This window comes from Lissotriton helveticus, chromosome 7 (assembly GCF_964261635.1).
Source record: "Lissotriton helveticus chromosome 7, aLisHel1.1, whole genome shotgun sequence".
NCBI classification, from domain to species: Eukaryota; Metazoa; Chordata; class Amphibia; order Caudata; family Salamandridae; genus Lissotriton; species Lissotriton helveticus.
In genome coordinates this window covers 1,446,202,555-1,446,223,919 of record NC_136068.1, presented here as the reverse complement: position 1 = coordinate 1,446,223,919, position 21,365 = coordinate 1,446,202,555, and the positions used below count along the sequence as shown (strand labels likewise).

General features: G+C 44.9%; 1 protein-coding gene across 1 annotated transcript in view; it reads right to left on the bottom strand.

Annotated features, from left to right (window-relative positions):
- Nucleotides 1-21,365, bottom strand: part of LOC144769520 (uncharacterized) — a 270,191-nt gene that overhangs the window by 107,845 nt on the left and 140,981 nt on the right. The window contains exons 8-9 of the mRNA XM_078653661.1: nucleotides 14,960-15,546; nucleotides 12,664-12,715 (exon numbers count right to left, since the gene is read on the bottom strand). Coding sequence (XP_078509787.1) covers nucleotides 12,664-12,715; nucleotides 14,960-15,546 — 639 coding nt within the window. The remainder of the gene's footprint in view (nucleotides 1-12,663; nucleotides 12,716-14,959; nucleotides 15,547-21,365) is intronic.

Genomic DNA, 21,365 nt, shown 5'->3' with positions numbered 1-21,365 from the left:
CTATGTGCAAATTTGCTTTGGAATCTGTTACCTATTTGGGCTATGTGCTAAGTAAGGATAGAGTTAAGCCCAAACCAGACTTTGTAGAGGCAATTCAACTAGCACCAGAACCAGTGAGTAAGGATGATGTAAGATTTTTCCTAGGACTCGCAGGATTCTATTCAAAGTATGTGAACAATTTTTCCACAAGAACTTTTAATATTTGCCAATTACTCAATAATAAATGAAAATTTGAGTGGAGCAATGATTGCTTAAGAGAATTTGCTGATGTAAAATCAGCCATTGCTGATGCCACAGCTTTGAGTGGATTTGATCCCAACCTGCTGAGGGTCATTACTGCCGATGCAAGTTGCAAGGGAATAAGCACTGTATAGTCACAAGTAAAGGACAAAGGTGAAGTTGAAATTGCATATGCCTCTAGAGCTCCAACACCATCAGTTATTGAGAGAGAGACTTCAGCATGCATATGGGCATTGGAGCATTTTAGATCATTTGTGAGGGGGTAAGCAATGTTTGTAACAGAGCGATCATATGCCCTTGGTCAGATTACTTACCACAGAGGGTATTATAAAAGTGTCTGTGTGCATAGCAAGCATGTCTATGAAATTGCAAGATTATATGTACAGAATTTTTTGTGTGCTAGGAAAAGAAAATGTAACTGCAGACTTCTGGTCTAGAATGTCTTTGCAGATTAACCACATCAATGCTATGCATTTTCCCGCTGTGTGCTGGAAAATGCAAAAACACATGTACCATGACGAGCTGGGCTCGTCATGAGCGTGCGAGGAGGCTACCTCATGACGAGCCCAGCTCGTCATGAGCGTGGAAGGGGTTAAAGAAGACTTGAGCGTAGAATGGGGTGAGTATCACATAGCATAGGTACATGAACATGGTGTTTCGGCTATAGAGAAGGAGGTCTGGATGAAAGAGTATGCTGAAGAGGACGTACTACAAAAGGTGTTTGAGTATATGGTAAATGGATGACTTACAAAGGAGGGGATGTAAGTCTGCAATATGAAGCTTTTGGGAAATTAGGAATAAATGGACTTCTGAGGACGGTATAATATTAAGACGAGATAGAGTAGTCCCACTATCTATGTTAAGAAATAAGATTAGCATGCAGGGTCATGAAGGTCAAGGAGGTATTGTCAAAACTAAGCAAAGAATTATAAAAGGATTTTGGTAGCCAGGTATGGACTTATTTAAAGAAAGAACAGCTAGAAATTGTACAAGTTGTACTAATTCTGAAGTCTCTCAAAACTTTGAGACCTAATATTTGTGACCTTATTATTCCTAAAGAACCATTTAATACTGTAGCTGTGGATATTATGGGACCTATTGGAGAGCACCCAAAGTATATTTTTGCTGTTATTGATATATTTTAAAGATGGCCCAAGGTGCAGGTGGTGGAGAAAGTGGACAGAGACACGATTTTGTGTGTTTTTTGGACAAGGTGTTCACTCGGGAAGGATAACCGGTCACCATCATCACTGATAATGGTGTACAATTTGTGTCCAATAAAGCCAAGGATTATTCTAAGAGGGTGTGAGTCAAACATTGTACCACATCTCTTTATAATCCTAGTGGAAATGGTATGATTGAAAGATTTTATAAGGTACTTTAGGGGGCTATTCAGATGGCAGGGAGTGATAAAGACGAATGGGAAAAACCTGTTGTGTAGTTTCTTTTCCTTTTTAAGTTGTATGTTACAATATTTATTATGGTGTTATTGTTTTATGGAATTGTGTTATTGTAATTATTTACAGCACTCCATGTTTATTGTCTTTCAAAGTGTAATAGGAGGAGATGTGTTGTGAATAGCTTTACGTTTCTAGCTCTGTCACTGCATGAGTTTAGAATTCCAAATGGAGAGTTCTGTGGAGCTGAGCGAGAGTTGCAGGAGGCTTCAGGACGAAGAAGGAGTGCACGGTTGGTGGTGTTCATTTCCTCATTTCTATGAATAAATACTCAAATCAGTTCTAGCTTTGAGTTTCTACTTGACAATCCTTGGGTGTTCGGTTCATGAGGAAGGTTTGTTGTGGAGATTATTTTATTGTCAGATGAGAGTTGAGGCTGGCGAGGGAAGTACTGCCAAGGTAGTCTGAATAAAGCTTCTAATAGAAATGACATGAACGGTCTGGACGATCTTTACTTACAATATTTGGCGACAATTGCTTGGCCCATATTAAGCCTGCCGGGTGACATCGAGCATGAGGAAGGAGTAACCTCATGGTACCCAGCGCGCAAGCAACAAGGAGCGATGAATGTCATACTTTGTGCGGCATATCCCCACGTGTATTGCGGTGAGTTGGCAAGTGATTTAGTGGGTTTTGGAGCCGACTCCCACCCAAGGTGCTGTCGTTCTCTGTCGCGGGGCTCCAACTACTGTTTGGGTGGAGAGAGAGCAGCCTTTGAACAGTTTTGCAGGTTTATTGAGGCACTGCGGTAACCTTTGACAACTATATTGCTAATCAATCTATAAATCAGAGTTTTGTAAAGCGCGCTGCTCACCCGTGAAGGTCTCAAGGCGGTGGGGGGTGGAGGGCAGCTGCAGTTCATTGGAAGAGCCAGGTCTTGAGGTTCTTCCTGAAGGTGTGCAGGGTCGGGGATTATCTGACTTAGGAGAAGGCTCTTCCGCCAGCTCTGTTTCTGCAGATGAGGGGAGTCTCTGCTAGGGTGAGGTCTACGGAGCGGAGGTTCCTTTTGGGTGCATGGAAGAAGACTCTCCCATTGAGGTATTTGGAACTGATGTTGTGGAGGGATTTGTAGGTGTGGGCGAGGAGTTTGAAGGTTACTCTCTTCTCGACGGGGAGCCAGTGTAGTTCTCTTAGGTGTTGGGTCATGTGTCTGTGTCGCAGGGTCCAGACGACAAGTCTGGCTGGTCTAGAGCTTGTATAGAAGATTTCGGTTGATAGCTGCATGGGGTACCAATCCAATCAGTACTATCCATCCACCCCATTAACTACCTACGGTCACAATAACGCCTTCAAAAGGAGCAGGAGGCCAGAGAGCACATAGCCGCGGTGTCGGGCGTGCTCTAATTTCTATGATAGCGCACTACAACTAAATGACCAGCAGTAGGGTTGAACATTATGAACTCATTAAAACAGGGATACCAGGGTGGATTGGCAAAAGATAAGCGCGCCCCTATTAACCTAAAGCAAAGAACAGTTTAGCATTTTGCTAGGAAGGACCAAGGACCAGGAAACGCATTCTTTCAGCTGAATCTAGAAATTGACAGCATTGCCATTTTTGTTCTACAAAACATCTAAAAAACCACAGCAGGTGGGATACACATTTCACACAAACTAGAACATGTACATTCTACCATTAGGATCGTGTTTCTAAGGCGGGACTCCACACGAGACCTTTGTACTTACTACCATTCCTATGTGATTTTAGAGTGCACTTGATTGTATCTCTTCCTTGATAGACTCTACAACTTGTAAATTTGCAATTTTTTCCTCCCTTCGCTCCACTTGTACATTTGCAAAAAAACGAATTTCTGTTTATATCTCTTATGTAACTCATGTAACCCAAAGTCCTTATGTAACGCAACTGGTTCTTTTGTAAAGCGCTCTGACACCTTCGGGTAATATTCGCGCTATATAAAATCGCATTAAATAAAAATAAAAAATAAACGAGCACCTCAACCATAGAAATCGCATAGCTCCCAAAACCAACGTCCCCTACCGTGTTAGAGCACCTCGACAATTAAAATCGGCGGCTTTCCGCACCGTTCTCAACAGGGAGCCTAAAAGAGGAGCATCCGAAGATGTGCAGCAGCGGTTACGGGGGATGCGAACTAGTCCCGCTCCCCACCGGGCAGCGGGTGCGCAGCCGGGCAGTTTCACCTTGCAGAGGCTGGTCGTGCGCAGCCCAGCACCGCCGACTCACCGTCCTCGTAACGGTGTCACCTGCGGCGCAGGTAGTAGGACAAGTCGGCGTGCAACAGCAGGTGACACGACTGGAAACAGAGCCCCGGTCCCAGGGAGGCAGCGACTGACCGGCTGGGGACGCAGGACATGACGCGCTCCATGATGCAACTACAGGCCGGGTGGCTCTCGTCCACGAACGGCAGACACCTCGAAAGTAGGTGCATTGTACAAGTAGGTTAGGCAAGGGAGTATTGTAGAACAGAATGTTTACCAGCGATGGGAAAGGCAGCAGTTTAAAGTAAGATTGGAGAACCGAACCAAGGTTCTGGTTAGCTTTAAGAGCAAAAACATATTTGGCTTGTAAATCTCCAAACAATCGTTTATGTAAAATGTGATAAAAATACAATTCTTTAGCGGGAACTCGTAAGTATCAGAGCGCCTTACATGAGCACCAGTTGCATTACATATGGACACAGTCGTGTTTTAGGCACTGGGAAATTACGTGATTTGCCCAGACCCACGGGATGTTTGAGCCACTGCCAGACTCGAACCTGTTAACCCAGCTTCAAAGACGGCCGTTCTTGCCCTTAATCCACACCCTCAAAGTGAATGAATAGTGTTTCTTTCCCTAGCGCACGCGTTTTTCTTTAGTACAAAAGACTGCATTGAGTTCCATTTATGAAATATTGTGCATGATTTACATAATTATCCATTAATATTACCTGTTGAGACATTGTCTGTTATAATACATTTTCCAGACAGGGCATGTCGATTCACTAAGGTCCTCAGATTTCATTGTCTGGCAGTAAACAGCCTTTGTGGAAAGTGAAGGTACTCACAGCAGGTAGTAATGATGCTGGCTCTGAGCAATAGTATCCAAAACAATGAAATAAGATTCTGCATCTGCCTGGCTGAAGTAGCAATATGGGAGAAACAAAAGAGCTGTCCTTGCAAAGAAACTCCCCTTCCTTTAAAGAATCTGTTGGTGGACGGAGCGCTGAAACTTTTCAGACACTCACTCCCAGTCAGAGATCTGGGTTGAATCCATCATCGCCCCCCCATCATCATTCTTTAGCTCAATTCGCTACCCCAGTTCAGACACAGCTATATGCAAATCAATTTTCACCCTGTGCCTCATGATAGCAGTCCACCGAACTGCCAAACCATGTCTTCCCTGGACCGGAAGCAGGCATCCTGGGACCGGTTTCGGGCTTACAGGCCTCATCAGCCAGAGTAGTTTGAATCCTTTGGCAAAGCACGTGTTAAAGTTAAAAGAAAGATCTGTAGTCCAAGTAATGTAGTTCAGGATCATAGCTTTATTCTATAGATCAGATCCATATTATAGAGATATATTATAGAGACAAGTTATAGACCCCACCAGGAGCAGCACTTCACTGCTCAGCCCTTGACACCTACTTATTCTTACTTCCCATCAAACCCTCTCAACATTCCGATGACATCATGTAGGCCAAGCAGTAGAGCAGGGGGCAACCATAGGAAGGATGCATAACACTTGCTAGATTACAACAGCGAGCAAGGGACCCACGTCTGGGTATACCCTGCCAACTTAGGGCGAACAAAGCAAATACAAGGAGATGAAAGGTGTCACCCAGAAACCGGTCCCAGGTTGCTTGTTTCCGGTTCAGGGAATACCTGGCTGGACAGTTCTCATAAGGCACAGCGTCAAGACTGATTTGCATATAGCTGAGTCTGAACTGAGGTGGCAAAGTGAGCTAAAGAATGATGATAGGGGCGTGGCTAGCAGCCATCAGGTATCGCCGCACTCTGAAGCGGCTCCGCTGCCCTCGCCGTTCCTCCTGAAATATCAGGCATCTAAATTGAAGGTATCCCCCCCCCCCATAACCGGGGGTCCAAGTCAAGTCCAAGAAAGCAGATCTGGGCAGCCCACTGTGGAAATTGCAGCTGAACCGGAGCACCATCGGAGTACTCGGAGCCCAAGCAGGACAAAAATGGCGGCCCCTCCTCGCTCTGTCAGCTGGAAAAGGTGAGCGTGAGGGGATGCCACGACTATAGTGCCGGTTGGGAGGTCCTGGAGCAGAGGACTATGAGCCCCGCAGCCCGCAAACAAAAGCGGCGCAACCAGTGCTGTCAGCGACCCGGGAAATCGCGAAGCCCCGGTGGTGGGAGGGGCTTTAATGTCGCTTGCGATTAGGGTGCCAGAACGGCGAAGGAAATCGAGGCCCCTGCTTAGCGGCCCAGTGTATCACGTTGCAAGAAGGAGAGGTCACTCTCCGGTGACTTGATAGAGGGGCAGGAGAACACACAGGAGGTGCGATTGCCACAACGTGCTGAAACAAAGCTCATAAAAAGCGAAAAAAGGCCTAAGGAACTGGGAATCTCAGAGAATGCAAGGCCAAGGAGCCGGTCGCAAAGGTTGATTGCACCATAGTCAGTGTCTCCAGATCACGACAGACACGACAATACCCACGAACGCCGGGGGCGAAACAACATGCACGGAAGCAACCTACCCAATCAGAGGGGGCTTAAGGAGGCTGGAAACTGCAGGTGCAACGAGGCCCTTCAGCCCTCCAGTGTCACCCAGTAATTGTCCGGGCTAAAATACAGCGAATGGTAAGTGAGGACTGAGGGATATTGAGTAGTAGTGCGGGCTCCTTCTGACTCCATGCCATCCCGTGCCCCTCACCTGAAGGGCTCTGAACCTGGGCGGTGACCCATCGTGACTCCTTCCCCAGAGAGCAGTCCACTTGCCTTCCTGGGAAGCCCAACAGACCGGCAGAGGTGGGAATCTCTCCTGCACAGGCGGCGGTAAGTACTGGTGCGAGACCCTCAGTAGCTAGAGGGACACTGCTCAACACTGCACATAAATGGCCAGCGGAAACGGACCCAAGTTGCAGGCTCAAAGCAAGTTAGCCAACTATGCCTGGGGCAAAACGGGTGAAGAGGACAAAACCACCCCCACAGGGGGAACAGAAGGCCCTCAATGTCAAACTCCCCACCCAGATGTAACCCTTCAAGATGTCATGGAGGCCATTGCCGGAGTGTGGACCTCACTAGAGACTCGCATTGACTCTGTTAATATTGAGGTTTCCCTCACCAGAGCTGACCTGCGTAAAATGGACTCCAGAGTGAAGGAGGCTACCGAAATGCTAGCCTCAGACACGGCCCTTCTTAAGCAACAAGTAATCCAACTCCATGACCAACAGATGTAAATGGAGGGACTACTAGATAAGTATGAAGGAAGAGCACACAGGAATAACATTCATATTCTGGGAGTTCCGGAACGGGCTGAGGGGTCGGTGGCAGACCTCTTTGTCGAGGACTTAGTGCCTCCAGCCGAGGCGTCTATCCAGTTACTTTTCTATTGAACGCGCTCATCGAGTCCCTGTGGGTAGACCAAAGCCTGGAGCCCTCCAAGACCGATTACCGCAAGAGTGTTCTACTTTCGTGACTGGGACGTTATACTCCAGACAGCGCAAGCCAACTCACCATTGAAACTGGAAGACAGTGGAGTCACCTTCCTCCCGGACTTTACCACCAAAGTCCAAGCCCAAAGATGAAGTTTCATAACGGTCAATAAGGCACTGCAGGATAAAGAAATAAAGTACTTAATGCTCTTCCCGGGAAGACTCCGGGTTGAATCAGAGGATAAAACGTATTCTTTTTTTGTCCCCATAAGAGACATGGGAATGGTTGGAGGGCTGGCGAAGAGCTGGGAAGCCGAATGGAAAACGAAATGACAGAACCCGTAGCAATAGACGGAACAACATGGACAAAGCACGAGACGACCCGACCCTGGGCTAGCCGAACTTAACAACGAAAGGCAAAAGAAACACAGTGTTTTGGACTCCGGGGTGTGAAGGCTGAGGGACGACTAATGTTCTTGGGTATAGGGTAAGACACCTGGGAAAAGCATTGGGGTACTCACCACCAACCCGTTGCTGACAGGGTATGCTCCACTAGCACTGATCTAGGCGACTGGTCAATACTGAGCTGCTTTAGAAGTGAAGACATAAGAAGGGACTTGGACATGTTTGTATTACATAATGTGTAACATGCTTTTATCTTAAAATTACGGCAGGGGGAGGGTTGTAACCAAGCACCTCATGAATGGGGGGTGGGGGCGACAGGCACTCTGCCTTGTTGGTGTGTGGGTAGTTGGAAATCCACTGGCAGGGGGGCAGCGAGGGGGGTGGAGTGGGGCGAAGGGAGGGGTTTTCTTTTTGTCAGTTTTAAAGTTAAATGTCACAAAGCACCGTGTTCTGAACAAGATTTGAAAAGCAGTGTCCCCCCTGAGATGGCATGGTATAGAAATATAGAGTTGCAGGAACACTCTAGAACATACAATAGAACCAAGATTATACGGAGGGCTACTAACTCGTTAGGGGAGATGGTCACCCCTCCAGTGTTATCCGCAGGAGTTTCGCCAGTCCCTAATGCCGATTTCTCATGGGTAGAACAATAGAAACAAAATTGTCCATTATGACGTGGAATGTGAACAGTCTGGGAGGCAAAATAAATAGGGGAGTAGTATTGCAAAACCTCAAAAGACAGACACCTAATTTAGTATTACTGCAGGAAACACACCTAGTAGGTAATAACTCCAAGGCCCTCAACAGGTGGGGATACAAACTTTTGGTTCATGCAGGGATTACAACCGGTTCCAGAGGCACAAGTATTTTAGTGCGGAAAAACCTAGCTCTCACACCCACTCATAAATGGGCCGACCCACAAGGCCGGTTGGCAGTGATGGTGGCCAGTTTGGAGGGGAAGCCGATAAATGTGGTTTCAGTGTATCTCCCACCAGCGCTTGGAAAGGAAGCACTCAGCGAATTGGGCAGCATCCTGATCGATCTCCTAGAAGGTACATTAATACTGGGAGGTGATTTTAATATGACTATGGACGATACACTAGATAGGTATCTTCGACAACCCCCAACACGGCACAGCACTCAAATGGAGGACTTTACTTGAGCCATGGGACTGACAGAGATATGGCGCTCATTGCAACCAAACATGACGCATTATACCCACTACTCCAATGCACACAACAGTATGTCCCAGATTGATTACTTCCTTATGCCCCTGGTAGACCTTGGCCACTTTCAAAACCCTCGCCGACTCCCCAGGTGAATCTTAGATCATTCCCCAGTATGGCTTGAACTCACCTTCAACCAAAAGAGACAGCGCAGCTCCATACTTATTACTCCATGGCTCCTAACAATTCCAGAAATAAAAGAGGATCTCACTTAACAGACAGACTACTATTTAGCCGAAAATCTAGGCTCAGTGGCCTCAGCTCAGACCATTTGGGAAGCTTATAAAGTGGTGCTGAAAGAGCATGCTCTGGCATTAAAGACAGGCTATATATGACAACATAACCAACAAACACTGCAATTACAGAGGGCGCTCCAACAACTACAAACACAAAAGAACTCCTCACCTAGTGGGGCTGCCACACACCGCTTAACCATCAAACAACTCGAATATAAAAATATGGAAGGGGAAAAAACTCAGAGAAACTACTTCACATGTAATAGGGTTTATGAATAGGGAGATAGAGTGGGGAAAATGCTTGCATGGCTAGAGAGAAGGGAACAAGGGGAATGATGGGTACCTGAACTATCCGTTAGCAAGAATAAAAGGATCTCTGATCCCCAAGAGGTAGCGGAGACATTTGCGGACTATTTGGAGGCGGTGTATTCCTCCTCCACCATGTAAACATCTGAAGAATCATGTCAGCTGTTGACTGACATAAACCTGCCCTCATTGTCAGATACAGAAAGGGCCGAGCTGGATGCAGACATAACGGATGACGAAATCTGTAAAGCCAATTTCAACATCCAATAAGGGAAGGCAATGGGGCCCAATGGGGTTCCAATTGAGTTCCTCAAATCAATGCCCTACGGGTAGAACCCCATCTTAAACATATGTATAAAGAAAGCTTAGAGAAGGGAATCCTGCCTGAAGACCAAAGATTAGCCTCCATAGTGGTAATCCGAAAACCCGGCAAATGGGCGAACAGCTGAGCTCCTATAGACTGATCTCCTTCATCAATGAGGAGGCTAAAATTCTAGCCAAACTACTGCTGTCCCGTTTGAGTGCTGTTCTCCCATCACTGGTTCATGCAGATCAATCAGGCTTTTTTCCGGGAAGGAACACGGCACTGAATATTCGCTGAGTAAATATTGTCTTAGCACGTCAACAATGCATAGAAGACGACGCAGTAATACTGTCGCGGGATACCTCCAGGGCACTTGGTTCTATTAAATGGCTTTATCTCTTTGAAGTTCTGGTTCATCTGGGATTTGGTCCGCGGTTTGTACAGTGGGTCAGGCTGCCTTACACTGAGTTACAGGGTCAGGTTAGGGTGAATAACTGCACATCCCAAATGTTTAAATAAAACAGAGGGTCTAGACACGCTGCCCCTTGTCCCCCCTACTTTTCGCCTTAGTACTAGAACCACTGGCATCTTGGGTGAGACACAACGTAGCTCTTCGAGGGCTAAAATGCGAGGAAGATAATGAAGACAGAATTTCCTTGTATGCAGACGATAGACTGATATACTTAGCATCCCTGTATGCCTCAATACACAGATTACTAAATATATTCACAAATGTTTGCAAATATTCAGGGTATGCTATGTATTGGACTAAAGTGAAGGGATGGGGCATCATCTTGCCCCAGACCGAATGCACAGCTACATCACGCCAGTTCAGCAACAATTCATATTTTTTACCATTATAAATCCTTTTTTAATCATGTTGACCATGTTTTTTTAGCCTTTCCTTTCATTAAACATTTTCTGAAATGTGCCATTTTCAAATTTCTCATGTTGAGGCTGTGCCCATCCGGACCTCTTGCCGAAACACGACAGAAGTTTGTCAAAAGCAGCGTTTAATTAAAAACCCAATGCATTTCGGGCAGCATGTGCCCTTCGTGGTTCCTTTATCTGCTTCAGAATTGCCCATACCAGATTTCAACACATATTTTAATAGCGTGGAGGCGAAGGCCCGAACATTATTGTGCGGTGGAGGTGCACCGCGGATAGCTCTAGGGAAATAGACAAAGGGGTGGTATGACGGGGGAAATCGCACTCCCAGATATACAGCTCTATTACTGGGCATAACAATTGGTGGCAATTAACCAATGGCTGTATGGCCATCCTATGAACCCAGCATACAGATTAGAAAGATATCAGACGGGACGAGAGGGTTATCTTGGGGCCCTATACACCAAGGTCAGTAAAGGGAGATATTTAGGCCCTATGGCTCAAACGATCCCCATCTGGCATCAGACAACTAAGCGTCTGCGCTGGACGGAAGTATTGACGAAAGCTACACCATTATGGTATTCTCAACAGCTAGGGTTGCTCTGTCACCATAAAAGTTTTGACAAATGGGACACCATTGGACTGTCTACCATAGGAATTCTCATACATAAGGATAAGATTCTCAAATTCAAAGAATTACAAGTGAAACATGAACTAGCACAAGCGGGGATATTTAGATATCTACAGATCCGCCATGCTCTTAGGACTGCACTCCCTGACTTAACAACACTACCAGAATTGTTTCCCTTGGAGGACCTGATATTGTCAGAACCTATCCCAGACAAAGCCATTTCAATCACATATCGTAAATTGTGTAACAATTTGCCAGAGCCCTTCCACACTCTCAGAAACTGCTGGCAAGCATATCTAGGACCAATTGAAGATGATGACTGGCAGGCGGCATTGATGTCTCCAAGAGAGGCAGCAATAAACCATCGCTTTAAATTGATTCAACTGAAAGTTCTGCACCGAACATACCTCACTGGAGTAACCCTAGCTAAAATAGGAACAAAGCAAGACACACTATGCCTGCGTGGATGTAACCAAGAGGCAACATTTTATCATATTCTTTGGGACTGCCCCCAGATAAGACCCCTGTGGGAGAGGGCAACAGAGAAGTTGCAAGATGCGCTGGGGAAACAGTTTACTTTAACGCCACCAACGGGGATCCTAAATATTTGGTAGGCCACTGATTTAAAAGACATAGAGCAGAAATTAGCCACCCTAGGCTACACATTGGTGAAGAGAGCAATCGCTATGAAGTGGGGGGCAGCAAATCGACCATTGACAATAGGCTGGGTAGCGGAAATGGACAGATGTATGATTTCTGAAAAAGATGTCAATAAATCCAGAGGCTGTCCTAAAAAATGGGACAAAAAATGGGGAGGGTGGAATGCATATAGAGGAGAATTGTGTAGTTCACAAACGGTAGAAATGGAAATGTCAAAGAGGGGAAATCACGAACATGAATAGATGATCTAACACAATGTGCATGATAAATATTGATATGTAACTGCCTTATGTATAATGGAATATATGCATCTGTAAGTCTGAATGTGACAAGTTTGACTTTAATAAAAAAATTATAATATATACATATATATATACACATATATATATATATGAACGCTCTCTGTCCCACTGAGAATCAAGGCACTCGCGGGTGGGTGCGGTATGCGGTAATGGGTGACCGCAGTAACACAACGCTCAGCTTTAGACTTCGTTTTTTCCAAAGAACCGCACTCGTGGAATCAAGGTTTGCCGTGCTCACACCATAAGTTTTTTAATCACAAAGTTTAACAGACGCGTTTCAGCATCAAGCCTTCGTCAGTGTCAATTACATTGCAGAAGTTAGCATGGGTATTAATGCAGACATTCATAGACATGGTTGACGGACTCAATTGTTATTACGGGTCGCGCCATCTTAAAGCATGTTAATACATTTGCGTGCTCTATCTCGACTCCAAGTGTTACCTTGATTAGTAGTATATCGCCGTGTATCGGCATAGCTCCCTGCAATATTACACTGCGGAGAGATACAAAAAGGGGGTGCAAAAACTTTACAGTCCCCGCTATCAAGATTCCCACTTGTCCATCAAGCCATGTATTGGCAAGTCTCCGCTTTCAAATACCAGCTTATTTACACCAAGTGCATTGCCATTTCAACAAATATCAAAAAAATTCAAAAAATTCAAAAAATTTATCAAAATCAATCAATTGATCAAAATATATTTTCACACATTATTATCAGAAAAGCTTCCTGCCCAACCAAATTAGATCAAATCAAACACTGGGTCTGTTGCCTCATATCCTTACATCTTCACCGCTCTTCCCCATATTATCATCTGTCTTTTCATACTTTTGTTATTCATTACTCTTTCGATTACAGATTGAGAAAAACGGGCTTGTTATAGGGGATTAATAGAGGGTGACAACAACTTAGATATTCTCAATACCACTCAGGATAACTCATCCCATCAGTTCCTGATTGTTCCTTTTCAAATATGAAGTTCTCTTAATGACCTAAACCAAAACCAAAGAGAAGAAGGGAAGAAGAAGAAAGTCATCTCTCTGGGTGTTCGAGTTATTTTCCCAGGTGAACAGCCAGTTCTTCTCCGCTGTTCAATCCCAGTGGTGCCTTAGTCATGAGGTCAATGATATACCTGGATTCCAGGCGTCTCAGTTTTTTCAGTCTGTCACCTCCTCTAGCACACTCGGACACAAAGTCAAGGCCAAAATACTGCAATTTACTTCTGTCTCTCTGATGCATTTGGTCAAAATGTCTTGCAACGGGGTATGCTGGGTCTGCTTTCTCAATCGCCCTTTGATGTTCGAGTACCCTGATCTTAAGCTGATGGATCGTGCTCCCAATGTATTTTAGACCACACGGGCAGACCAGACAATAAACCGCATAGCTAGTGCTGCATGTCATAAACTTGTTAATGGTTTTAGAGATGTTTGTACCAGGAATTCCATATTTTCGTACCCTTTTGCTTCCTATGCAGGCTTTACATTTCCCGCAGGGGTAAAAACCTCCCATTTCTGCAATTTTACCTGTCTTACTGGTGACTTGTTCGAAGTGACTTTTCACCAGTGAGTCTTTCAGGGACCTTGCCTTACGATAGGTAACTAGTGGTTTCCCTGGAATTTCATCCTTAAGGATGGGATCCGTCTTCAGAATATGCCAGTTTCTTTGCAATATTCTTTTCAAGTTCATGGATTCACTGGTATATGGAGTAATCAAGCGAAATTTCCCTTCGTTGCCAGATTGTTCAATCTTTGGTTTAGGTTTAAAGAGATCCTCTCTTCTGATTTTTCTGACTTTTTTTAGTGTTTTGGATAGAGAGACTGGATCATATCCTGTTCTGCAAAATCTCTCTATGCAACTCTTTGCTGCCAACTCAAAGTCTTGGTCCCTGCTACTGTTCCTTTTCATCCTGAGCATTTCGCCATACGGGATACTTTGTATCAGTCTCGTGGGGTGATTGCTGTCTGCTCTTAGGATGGAATTGCCTGCCGTTGGCTTGCGGTATAGTGATGTATGTAAACCTTCTTGGTCTACACTCACCCTCAAATCCAGGTAGTCAGCTGTAGTCGAGCTAACCGTCCCTGAAAAGTGTAGGTTGCAGTTGTTGTCATTTAGGATTTCTATATATTGATACGCCCCCTCCATCGTCCCTTGCCACACGATGAAGAGGTCGTCAATATATCTGAACCACCTCACCACTTTCCCCGTTTCCTGTCCCTCAATCTGTAGAGCCATGGGCACCCGCTCCTCCCACCAGCCAACGAACAAGTTCGCGTAACTGGGGGCAAAGCAGGTGCCCATCGCAGTTCCAGAGATTTGTGTGTATAACTGCTCGTCGAACAGGAAAATGTTGCTTGTTAAGCAGAATTCTATAAATTCTAGCAGCATTTGGTTATGTAATGCAAACCTTGCAGGTCTTTTATTTAGGAAATGTTCCACTGCGACTAGACCCAATTCGTGCTTGATGTTAGTGTAAAGACTTGTTATGTCTAATACTAGTAGGAGATAAGATGGATCCCATACCATGTCCGCAATTTTCATCACAAAGTCTTTAGTGTCTTTTATGTGGGATTTCAGTTGGGTCGCAAGGGGAAACAAGAAGCTGTCTATAAACTTTGACATGTTTTCCGTTAGTCCATTGATAGATGAAACTATAGGTCGACCCGGTGGTTCTATTGCGTTTTGTGTAGTTTTGGAAGATGGTAAAAAGTGGGGATTGTGGGGTTGTTACTACGTAAATACATGTTTTCATCACTTCCCAACATTAGTTTCTTGTACCATTTGTTGACCAGTTCATCATATCTCTTTATGCCATCTTTGTACTTCCTCTCGTCTGTTCGTTGATAGTATTGTTTATCCGAGAGCTGTCTTAGTGCTTCTTTGTGATAGTATTCCCGAGTAAGTAACACCACATTGCCGCCCTTATCTGAAGGCTTGATTATGGTATTTTCATCTTTCTGAAGATTCTGTAGGGCTTCTCTTTCTTGAGGATCAATGTTGTCATTCCCCCTTATCGTTGTTCGTTTGTTTCTTAGGGTCACCAGATCTTTCAGAACGGTCTCGGAGAAGGCATCTATCGCATCCCCTGGCATTACGGGGTTAAATGTTGACATAGGTTTTAATCCACTTTCCTCTCTTTCTTGTGTGATATCATTCATCAATGCTCTGTCGATCACAGTGTTGCCTTGTGTGCTTTGCGTGTTCCTTTCCATCCTAAGGCTTTCTAAATTTTCTATCCCTCTCAGTCGTATGACCTTGTCATCTATATAACTTTGGAGGCTGGTGGCTTCCCACCATTTGCGCACCTCGCGTTCGTGCAATCTCTCAAGCTTCACCAACAGTTGGGAAGCAGAAAGGAGGACAGACTTCTATTTCTCCTCCTTTTCACAACGAGTGTACAGTAATTCGCCAGGCATGGTTGCGAGGCGGAAAGACCAAACCCCCAGAGAACGGAGCAGGAGGAGAACAAGGAGGGCAGGTGGGGGCAGGAAGAGGAAGAGCCCAGACATGGAGGAACAGAAGAAAAACCAACAAGTAATGACTGATGGACAGTGGAGAAGTGTGGCTCACTGTTTAGAGGAGGCAGACCCGGACGCTGAGATCAGACCCGGGACCAGGGTTCAATTCCCGACGAGGCAGGGTCTTGAGCCCAAAATGTCCACGGACTCGGTAATTCTCGCTTCGGTGCCTACTCGAATCACAGGTTCACACTCTGCAACTCTGGGCAATAGCTTGCTTAATCTCCACTACGGCCCCCCGCGGCGGGATGCCTGGCTTTCACCTTGGGGATACCCAGTAGGGGCTATCTCACAGGGAAAAACCAGGACGGGTTCCCAATGCAAAGCGCTTTGAGACCTGGCGGTGATATTGCGCTATATAAAAACCTATCCATCCACCCATCCATCCACAGTGGTCAACCTGTCCAAGAGAACACTGACCGAAGTAGAAGAAAATCTACTTAGCCGAGGCCTCAGCTTCTGCCCTAATAACAAGAGCGAATACACGCAGATGAGGATCGATCTGTACACGTTCGTAAGAAAACTTAAGTTACATAAATATCACCAGCTCAGAATAGCTTCCAAAGGACCAAAATTAGCCAACAAAAGACTGACCGCGACTGATATTTTATCCTGTGAAGATCTGAGAGGGATAGAAAATTTAGAAAGCCTTAGGATGGAAAGGAACACGCAAAGCACACAAGGCAACACTGTGATCGACAGAGCATTGATGAATGATATCACACAAGAAAGAGAGGAAAGTGGATTAAAACCTATGTCAACATTTAACCCCGTAATGCCATGGGATGCGATAGATGCCTTCTCCGAGACCGTTCTGAAAGATCTGGTGACCCTAAGAAACAAACGAACAACGATAAGGGGGAATGACAACATTGATCCTCAAGAAAGAGAAGCCCTAAAGAATCTTCAGAAAGATGAAAATACCATAATCAAGCCTTCAGATAAGGGCGGCAATGTGGTGTTACTTACTCGGGAATACTATCACAAAGAAGCACTAAGACAGCTCTCGGATAAACAATACTATCAACGAACAGACGAGAGGAAGTACAAAGATGGCATAAAGAGATACGATGAACTGGTCAACAAATGGTACAAGAAACTAATGTTGGGAAGTGATGAAAACATGTATTTACGTAGTAACAACCCCACAATCCCCACTTTTTACCATCTTCCAAAACTACACAAAAACGCAATAGAACCACCGGGTCGACCTATAGTTTCATCTATCAATGGACTAACGGAAAACATGTCAAAGTTTATAGACAGCTTCTTGTTTCCCCTTGCGACCCAACTGAAATCCCACATAAAAGACACTAAAGACTTTGTGATGAAAATTGCGGACATGGTATGGGACCCATCTTATCTCCTACTAGTATTAGACATAACAAGTCTTTACACTAACATCAAGCACAAATTGGGTCTAGTCGCAGTGGAACATTTCCTAAATAAAAGACCTGCAAGGTTTGTATTACATAACCAAATGCTGCTAGAATTTATAGAATTCTGCTTAACAAGCAACATTTTCCTGTTCGACGAGCAGTTATACACACAAATCTCTGGAACTACGATGGGCACCTGCTTTGCCCCCAGTTATGCGAACTTGTTCGTTGGCTGGTGGGAGGAGCGGGTGCCCATGGCTCTACAGATTGAGGGACAGGAAACAGCGAAAGTGGTGAGGTGGTTCAGATATATTGACGACCTCTTCATCGTGTGGCAAGGGACGATGGAGGGGGCGTATCAATATATAGAAATCCTAAATGACAACAACTGCAACCTACACTTTTCAGGGACGGTTAGCTCGACTACAGCTGACTACCTGGATTTGAGGGTGAGTGTAGACCAAGAAGGTTTACATACATCACTATACCGCAAGCCAACGTCAGGCAATTCCATCCTAAGAGCAGACAGCAATCACCCCACGAGACTGATACAAAGTTTCTCGTATGGCGAAATGCTCAGGATGAAAAGGAACAGTAGCAGGGACCAAGACTTTGAGTTGGCAGCAAAGAGTTGCATAGAGAGATTTTGCAGAAGAGGATATGATCCAGTCTCTCTATCCAAAACACTAAAAAAAGTCAGAAAAATCAGAAGAGAGGATCTCTTTAAACCTAAACCAAAGATTGAACAATCTGGCAACGAAGGGAAATTTCGCTTGATTACTCCATATACCAGTGAATCCATGAACTTGAAAAGAATATTGCAAAGAAACTGGCATATTCTGAAGACGGATCGCATCCTTAAGGATGAAATTCCAGGGAAACCACTAGTTACCTATCGTAAGGCAAGGTCCCTGAAAGACTCACTGGTGAAAAGTCACTTCGAACAAGTCACCAGTAAGACAGGTAAAATTGCAGAAATTGGAGGTTTTTACCCCTGCGGGAAATGTAAAGCCTGCATAGGAAGCAAAAGGGTACGAAAATATGGAATTCCTGGTACAAACATCTCTAAAACCATTAACAAGTTTATGACATGCAGCACTAGCTATGCGGTTTATTGTCTGGTCTGCCCGTGTGGTCTAAAGTACATTGGGAGCACGATCCATCAGCTTAAGATCAGGGTACTCGAACATCAAAGGGCGATTGAGAAAGCAGACCCAGCATACCCCGTTGCAAGACATTTTGACCAAATGCATCAGAGAGACAGAAGTAAATTGCAGTATTTTGGCCTTGACTTTGTGTCCGAGTGTGCTAGAGGAGGTGACAGACTGAAAAAACGGAGACGCCTGGAATCCAGGTATATCATTGACCTCATGACTAAGGCACCACTGGGATTGAACAGCGGAGAAGAACTCGCTGTTCACCTGGGAAAATAACTTGAACACCCAAAGAGATGACTTTCTTCTTCTTCTCTTTGGTTTTGGTTTAGGTCATTAAGAGAACTTCATATTTGAAAAGGAACAATCAGGAACTGATGGGATGACTTATCCTGAGTGGTATTGAGAATATCTAAGTTGTTGTCACCCTCTATTAATCCCCTATAACAAGCCCGTTTTTCTCAATCTGTAATCGAAAGAGTAATGAATAACAAAAGTATGAAAAGACAGATGATAATATGGGGAAGAGCGGTGAAGATGTAAGGAGATGAGGCAACAGACCCAGTGTTTGATTTGATCTAATTTGGTTGGGCAGGAAGCTTTTCTGATAATAATGTGTGAAAATATATTTTGATCAATTGATTGATTTTGATAAATTTTTTGAATTTTTTGAATTTTTTTGATATTTGTTGAAATGGCAATGCACTTGGTGTAAATAAGCTGGTATTTGAAAGCGGAGACTTGCCAATACATGGCTTGATGGACACGTGGGAATCTTGATAGCGGGGACTGTAAAGTTTTTGCACCCCCTTTTTGTATCTCTCCGCAGTGTAATATTGCGGGGAGCTATGCCGATACACGGCGATATACTACTAATCAAGGTAACACTTGGAGTCGAGATAGAGCACGCAAATGTATTAACATGCTTTAAGATGGCGCGACCCGTAATAACAATTGAGTCCGTCAACCATGTCTATGAATGTCTGCATTAATACCCATGCTAACTTCCGCAATGTAATTGACACTGACGAAGGCTTGATGCTGAAACGCGTCTGTTAAACTTTGTGATTAAAAAACTTATGGTGTGAGCACGGCAAACCTTGATTCCACGAGTGCGGTTCTTTGGAAAAAACGAAGTCTAAAGCTGAGCGTTGAATATATATATATATATATATATATATTACTGCTGCCACAATCCTTTCACATTTTCATGCGAACCAGAAACAGCACTCTCAGGGGGGTTATTAAAGCCAACAAATCTTTATTTGTTTCGGCGCTTAGCCTTTGTCAATTGACAAAGGCTAAGCGCCGAAACGCGTCTTGTCCGTGCTGGTTTGCCAAATAAAGATTTGTTGGCTTTAATAACCCCCCTGAAAGTGCTGTTTCTGGTTCGCATGAAAATGTGAAAGGATTGTGGCAGCAGTAATTTGTTCGGCGGGCGCACCCCCGCCTGGAAGGAGCACCCGCTCGAGAGTGCAGCAGGCTGGTGTTTGTTTGGGAGCAAGAAGTAAGAAATATATATATATATATATATATATATATATATATATATATATATATATATATAAGAATGATGATGGATTCAACCCTGATCTGTGACTAGGGGTGAGTGGCTGAAAAGTTTCAGCACTCTGTCCATCATCTCCTTGTGTTTGCTTTATAAATATGTTTAATAGCACAGTTACAAAATGCTGTTGCTTGGTTCTTGGAATCTAATTATGAACCCCTTCCCTCTTTTGAAATGGTTGGGTTTTGCAAAAGGGCCTGATTTGTGTCCTCGCTGCCTGAGGAGTGAATAATTGCCTGAGTGAATCCCTTCAAGGTATACAGCTGAGTGATAGCATGCCCTGAAACTCATGGAATCCTTTGGGGTGTATAGCACCATAAATCCTATTTAGGAATGGTTGGATAAAGATGACCAGCTACCCAACTGCATTCAAGCAAAAAAAAGAAAAAGGGGAATTAAGCTACAGGAGACCTGATTACAGGTTTATCTCCCAGAACAGGGTGCAAATAACAATTGACACCTCATTATCAAAAATACAGAATTTTTGGTTGAAAGCTATCCTTTTATGGTTCCTATGAAACCCCCTCTTCTTAGATATCTATTGACGGTTTGCATGTAAGGAGATAACCAACATTTAAACGTGATCGAGGAGGAGGCCACGCACCCCCCCTGCACCACTCTGCAAACGCACGCCCCCTGGCGCGTTTGCAGAGGGGGAAGTAATTCCCCTTGAATACTGGGGGCCCTGGGGGCCAAGTAGCCCACCAGGAACCTCCAGTATGCGCCAGGGGGCTGCGTTGCAGAGAGGTGTAATGGGGTCATGCCCCTTTTTACACCTCTCTGCAACTCAGCCCCCTGGTGCATACTGGAGGTTCCCGGTGGGCTAGTTGGACCCCAAAGACCCCCAGTATTCAAGGGGATTTAGTTCCCCTCTGGAAACACGCCAGGGGGCTGTGTTGCAGAGAGGTGTAATGAGGCCATGCCCCTTTTTACACCTCTCTGCATGGCAGCCCCATGGCGCATACTGGAGATTCCTGGTGGGCTAGTTGGTCCCCAGGGACACCCAGTATGCAAGGGGACTTAATCCCCCAACTTAGAATGCGTTACGGGGCACGTTTGCACAGCGGCGAAAGTATGGGGCGGGGCTTGAGGTGATATGTGTGCAAACATGCACTGTGGCGCGTTTTAAGTTGGGGAATTAATTCCTCTCCAATCCTGAGGTCCCCTAGGGGCCAACTCCCTGGTGCATACTGGAGGTACCTGGTGGGCTAGTTGGCCCACAGGGGACCTCAGGATTGAAGAGGAATTAATTCCCCAACTTAAAACGCGCCACAGGGCGTGTTTGCACAAATGTCACCTCAGGCCCCGCCCCTTCCTTCACTATTGAGCAATATACCTGTTATCACGAGAGACGTCAGTGCTGCAACTTTGAGCCCAGTATGGACCCTGAAAAGTAAATCTAAGCGTATTTACCAGTTACTTGCATTTCCTTCCATAGGAATCTATTGTGTGGTTTTCACCAGAAAAGTTTCAGTGTCTATTTTTTAAACGTACAAATATTCCTCTAAAATCAGCCGATCTACGAATTCC